The sequence below is a fragment of the Euprymna scolopes genome, chromosome 10, assembly GCF_053919585.1.
Source record: "Euprymna scolopes isolate OS-2025 chromosome 10, ASM5391958v1, whole genome shotgun sequence".
NCBI lineage: Eukaryota > Metazoa > Mollusca > Cephalopoda > Sepiida > Sepiolidae > Euprymna > Euprymna scolopes.
The window spans coordinates 124,064,297-124,071,012 of NC_136491.1; the positions used below are offsets into that span (position 1 = coordinate 124,064,297).

At 40.6% G+C, this 6,716-nt stretch overlaps 1 protein-coding gene across 1 annotated transcript; it reads left to right on the forward strand.

Annotated features, from left to right (window-relative positions):
* Positions 1-2,281: 2,281 nt before the first annotated feature.
* Positions 2,282-2,689, forward strand: LOC145286542 (uncharacterized). Its single transcript, XM_080135433.1, has one exon. It carries the CDS (start codon positions 2,282-2,284, stop codon positions 2,687-2,689), a length of 408 nt encoding a protein of 135 aa, XP_079991559.1.
* Positions 2,690-6,716: the final 4,027 nt, after the last annotated feature.

Here is a 6,716-nt window from a genome sequence, read left to right on the forward strand (position 1 = left end):
CTTGAGATGTAGTGAACCCTTTGTAAAAAAAAGAACACTTTGTTCAAACATAAACTCACACACCCACAAACACACATACACACATTTTTACCTTAATTCCTCTATACTTACATGCTGACGAATTTTTGCACAAGAGTAAAGTGTAGTATCAGAACAGATACTGCACTTTATAAGTTCTGTTCGTGGTTAATGAAAGAGAGTGGACTTGATTTTCAAACTCTTGTGAATTGACAGAATCAAGCAAGTAATTCCCTTTCAACTAGCTGTAGGGGCCTTCGACGTTTCCCAGCAACTGTGGGAGGTAGATAAGACGAATGTGACATAGGTAAAAGGTGCTCTGTACAGGGCCTTTGTGCTTGACCCATCGATTTTGAGATGCACTTTATGCTCCAACAAATTGGTAGATTGGTTCTGTGCTTCATTGATGAAATTTTTCAAGACTGTTCAGAGTTCCCAGTTAGACACTGAAGTATGCATTCATGGCCAGACTGCCTACCAATAATTGTTGGGTGCATCTGCCAACATTGAATACATCCAGACGGAAAGCATGCTCAGCCCAGCAAAAGCTGCCAGCCTCAACCGATCAATCACAGAAAAGATGCCTTCACCCAAACCCACACAGAACTCGCTGCATTGCTTCAATGTCTCTGACCCAATTATCTGGCTCAGCACTGCCAGTTTTAATGACTGGGGCAGCACTGTAAGCAAACCATCCAATGTTACAGATGCCCGAGGGAGGGCCATGCTGCATCGAAATATCTGGAAAACAGAGACAGGGGTGAGATGTGAGCACTATACTTGACCTGGGAAAATGGGCACCAACAGTGATGTGTGTCTGTCAATGGAGTGATGTGTGATGCCTTGATTGATTCAGGGTGCACACAGTCTCTTGTGAGGAGTTCAATTTGTGGCCGATTGAATGAATTCAAAACAGAACAGAGGTACTAACCGTTGATGGAAAAAACATGATCAGCAGAGAAGTGACTGAGGTAGATAAGAGGATCTTTGTACTGGTAACGATGTTGGCCATGGATAGAGATCTATTGGGGTTTGATCTGCTGCTCAGACTTGACATCATCCGTCTGTTGGGCAGTGTTCATATAATTTAACATGGTGAGGCCTAGTTAACAGTGTCGGCAGTGAAAATAGAATGACCAGACTTTGATATCGTATTCGACCCAACTAAGAAATATTGGACTGTGACCTGGAAGTTGTCAGGCAAACACAGTGTCTGAACAAGTTTGTTAGGACTATAATTGTGAATTGCAAACTTGGATTCACAACAGATGGCTGATACCATACTTGGAGAAAGAACTCAGTCCCCCCAATGGAATTAATCCCACTGATGACAATTGTTCAGCATAACAAAGGAAAAGTGCATCCTGTTATGGATTACTATGGACTAAACAACCATGTGGAAGCATACGTGACACACGCCGGTGTTTGCTCACAAAAATTGAGAGACTGACATAGAAAAAGATCCAATGTATCTGTGATAGACTCAGGTGTATATAAGCGTTTTTTATCGCCGTTTCAAACCTTGATGGTGAAAGGCTAGATACTGCCTAAAATGACATTTGAGTTTAACATAGCCTCATCAATTATGTAAGTGATCAGAGAGGCTGTTATGTCTAAAGATGTGGCTGTTTGACAGGTGATATTGGCATACAGTGGCAATATATATATATCAACAACAGCACGGCACTTGTGGAGCAGCATTTTCTTCAGTTTGAGCTGGAAAGCAAGAATTGGTAGTGGCTTGGATTGGACGCCTGAGGAGAGTGTGGCAGTTTGTGATGGAAGTATGGAAGTGTGATTCATGCCATTTTCTTTCTGTACGGGAAACTAATTAGGCATCTGCCAATGTGTTGGTAATGCTAAGCCGCAATAGGCATTATAAAGCAAAGGACCAATGCTGTGACCGGAAGATGAACACCACAGAGAATGCCCCACTTTGACAAATGATCCAACAAACAATAGCCAGAGTGTGCTCTTGGTACATGATAATACTGTGCTCAAAGATGTGTGTTGACTGTAATCCATGAATGATGACCAACACATTAACTTGGTTGAACGATGCGGCACTGAAGGGCATCAATCTGGTGTTATGATGGTAATGTAAAGCCATACATTAAAACTATTCTCTATTTACATCTCCACCATCCTTCACCTTACTAGCCAGAACCTACCTGAGGGAATCAAACTCATGTACAGGATGGAGGGCAGACTCTTTTACATCAGCAGGTTTAGGGCAAAAAGCAGGGTCTTCACATCGTCCATCATGGAGCTCCAATACGCAGATGACAATGTGCTGGTTACTCACTCAGAAGCGGACCTTCTGAACATCTTGGATGCATTTGGGAGAACCTACCGGCTCCTGGGACTTGACCTTAACCTCAAAAAGACTCAGATCCTACATCAACCAGCTCCTGGCACACACCCACAGCTGCCCATAATCTCTGTGAAAGGCAACACCTTAGAAAATGTGGATCAATTTGCTTACTTTGGCAGTCTTCTTTCCACAAGATCTATCATCGATGCAGAGATTAGAAGGGTCAAACCTCTTGTCTATAAAGCAGTTGTCTGGCTCACTCTTCTCTATGTGGCCGATGGCTGGACCACCTACAGCAGACATCTAAAGACATCTAAAGTATCACCAGCGTTATCTCCGCAAGATCCTCAGGATTGAATCGAAGGATCAACAAACAAACGTAAACGTCCTGAAGGAGGCCAACATACCTTCCATCACCATAACCATCATCTGACACCAGCTGCGATGGACGGGCCATGTTATGCGCATGCCTGACAACCGCCTTCCAAAGTAAATGCTCTACGCTCAACTAAAAGAGGGAAAGCGGTCCCAAGGAGGACAGAAAAAGAGATATAAGGACAGCATAAAAACCCAGTGTTACTTTAGCCTCACTAGCTGGGAGGGTGATGCTCTTCAGAGGGGCATGTGGAGCAAGATGGTTCATTCAGAAAAGGACCTCCACAGAGCTGCACAAAACAGGAGGAAGCAGAGAAAGGAGAGATATACTACCAACACAGCTCCTTCCACCTCTTCAACTACCCAGACAACTACCCACACATGCCTCACTGCAATAAAGTCTGTGGGTCAAGGATCGGACTCCACAGCCATCTGATGACCCACAAATGACCAGACCTAATCTCACCAACGGGAGAACAATCATAGTCGTCATGAGTGATTGCCGATGATGACATTAAAGCATATTCCGTAAGCATGTATCACTGGCTAGTAGAAATGCACACTGGAATGACCAAAGTATGAATAAAGTCCGCGAGCAAAATGTTGCTCCAGTGATAATTGAAAACGATAACATCGCTGGTAGAAGAGTATAGACTGTCTATAGACGTTGCTCTGATCCTGTTGAGCTAGAACTTGGTAGACTATAAAATGGAAAGTGAACAAAAAAAAACGAAAAAAAACTGGCAATGTCAAACCGTCTTCTTGTCGATAGAACACACGAAAGTTTTTTTCCCTTTCTTTCCTCAACTTGTAGCAAATCCTCGTGTATTCGTTCTCATTCTAAAACAAAACAAAACTCAAACCTCATATTTTAGACGTGGTCCCTTTTCACAGTTACCAATTGTGTACATATGCAAATTAATGACATACGTTTACCAATGAGCGACCACAAAATTATGCTTGTCTTTTCTTTTCTACATTTTCTGCTGGCATTTTACAGACTAAGCAAACACGAGGTCGTTTGCGAGAATGATGATTTCTATTACTTGAGTACCACAAAGGAAGATGAAATCTGCGACTGAGCCTGTACCTCTTACCTGGAGGCATGAAATGACAAGTAGTCAGAATATAGAAGTAAATAATAGTAGTGGGCACCCAGGCATCTGACATACAGTGTACTTCGCCTGCGGGTTTGCCAAAAAAGTTACCAAAGTTGAGCTATGGTAAGCTATTAAACCATGTGAAGAATATTAGACAATTGATCTAGCCCCAATTCATTGGACAACAGACGGATTAGAGGTAAAGGCTAATTGGATATAACCCATTATAATGGCAAATACTTCTTGACGGTCACTGATTGTGGTCACAACAAGATTTCAGAAACGTTAATCATGAGTCGATATTCTTTGAGCACAGCACACCACAGAAACTACTTACTGACAATGACAACTAGTGGGGAATTCAGGGAGTTTTCTGCCAGCTGGGAAGTGGACCTGTGGTTTCAGTGTGCCTATGGGCCAGGAGGCAACAGCATCACAGAACGATGTTGCAGCAGTATTGAACGGATTGCAGATAGATAGAGGTGTTTTGTTCAGGAAGGCGTGTATTGATACAATGTCATGTCCAAAGAGGATGCATCATCGTTAACTGCACCTGCCAATATGATTTACAGATATGAGGTTACGAAAAAAAATATCGACCCAATGGCCACATCACTGACCTCTGCATGAAACTAGTACCATCTGGGCGACCCAGTATAGATCAAGCCACTACATTGTCGATGCACATCCAAGTTCCAAGAAAGAAAGGTAACAGAAGTGATCAGTCCTGCAAGTCATTATGCTGATGGTGTTCTGTGCTATGTGAAAAATGTGGAGAATGCCATGTGAAAGATATTCAACCTCGGAATAATGCTATCCCGTCTGGTGGAGCAGATGATGAAATTTGAGCTGAAACTGGGTATATCACACAGTGCCTTGCCAACAGACAACCTAAAATGGAGAAACCTCAGGATCCCGGATGAATGCCATCCTATCTGGCGGGGCAGATGATGAGACTTCAGATAACCCTGGTCATATCACATTGCCTGTCTGACAAACAACATGAAATAGAAAAACGTCAGAATCACTCATGCGACGAAGCACATGCCAGAGATTGCCAGCACGACCTTGCACATGCTATGATCAGGGATTAGGGAGGCATGTAGCCAATGTGCGATGAGGCGAACATTATGTTAACTGATGCAGAAATGGTACTGTGCATGCGTGAGTGAACTCAAAGCGAGGCCCATATTCATTTGGGTACTGTTGCAGAAATGGAACCGATGCTTTGCTAAGAACATGACGTTATGTGCTCGGGTTTGACTGTAATCTCATGTAAGACGCTGATCAGCTAATCAATGTATGGCAAATGAGCAGACGATCTTTGGGGGAAAATATTGGAAGAAAAAAAAAGCTATAAATTAAGTAAACAACACATCCTCAAACGGCCTTTCCTAACAACTTTATACAAAATGAATATCTCCACCTTGGTTATATGTGGAGACAGAAATTTGGTAATGATCCTTTTGACTCCATATTAAACCATATACCAGAAAGCTACCCTGTTAGCGAAGTTTCTTCCACATCCGCTGTCTCTTCTTACTCCACTTTGACATCGTGTGAAAAGTCTATCTAATCCTAAGGGAATATTCCGGCTGTCTTAATTTAAAAAAAAACGGTTGCCCAGCTTCATCCTATAGAAAAAAAATGTTCATGAAATGAAAAAAAATAACAAAAAATTTTACTTAACGTTAATTACAAAAATAAAAAGGAAATGCAAAAAAAAAAAATGTATATATATATGAAAAAAACTAAAAAGTGCTTTAAAAAAAAAACTTTTGTTAAAACCAATATGAAAAACACAAAAAATTGGTTATCTTATTAATTTTCAATTTTGTTTAACAAAAAAAAAAGTACAACTTACTTGCTTATTTTTTTCACTTAAAAACTTGTTACAAGAATAAAACAAAAAATTGTTACGGTAGGTTGTTTTTTATTTTCGTTATTTTATTTCTTTTCTAGTTATTTTATTATATTTAAATGTTTTCTTAAGTATTTTCCTTGAGTAGCGTTACGCTTTGATAATCGGTGATGCTCAGCGAAAGCCGGAAGTTGACGTCATCTTCCAAGAAAAGCCGAGCATACATGCAAGCCTCGAGGAGCATAAAAGACAGTGAATTTTCTTGCATGGGCAATATTTGTTTCAGAGTCAGACAGATTCCCACACACTTTTCATTTCAGACGGAGAGGGGGGGGAGAAGAAGTTGGACACAACCAAAACAAGAAACACAAGCAACCCAATAAGAAGACACTTTTTCCCCAGTGCACCACATGCACCGAATTTAAAAGGAAGCTAGAGCTTTATTATATGTTTAGTCCAAATTGTTTATTCTTTCTGACTTTTGGTTTCTGCTGTCCATTTTGTTGGATAATTCTAACATAACTTAGCCAACAAGAATGCTATTCTTAACATCGAGAAGTGGGGACCTTTATGTTGTCAGAGAGGAACATAATTATTAATCAGAAGGGACCATAGCTTGATTGTCACTGAGCAGAAACCGGAAATCAAAAAGAGCAAACAATCTTGACTATAACCTAAATGTGTATATTTTACAAGTTGTATGCAATTGGGAGTAGGCACTTTTAGTTATTTTCAGATGAAATTCTTTTATGGCACATGTACACTTTTTCTCAATAAAATGAATTTGTAGCGGTAAAGAGTATCAGGATATGTGCAAAATTTAAATAAGCAAAGAAATGTGTTTTTTTTTTCTTTTGCGTGTACTCGTACCTCTTTCAACACTTTATGTCATTTTTCCCCCTTGCTCTCCCTTTCTTTTGCCCCTTTTTATCTCCCTCTTTATATTTCTTCCCCTAATTTTTCTTTCCATCTTTCCCTCTCTTTCTCTTGGTCACCTTCTCACGTTCTCATTCTCATTTGATCTCTTTTCTACTATCCCTCTCTCTCT

Bases quoted from the DNA above. Each gene is read 5' to 3' on its own strand.
- LOC145286542 (XM_080135433.1), top strand. From the start codon at position 2,282: ATGGAGCTCCAATACGCAGATGACAATGTGCTGGTTACTCACTCAGAA.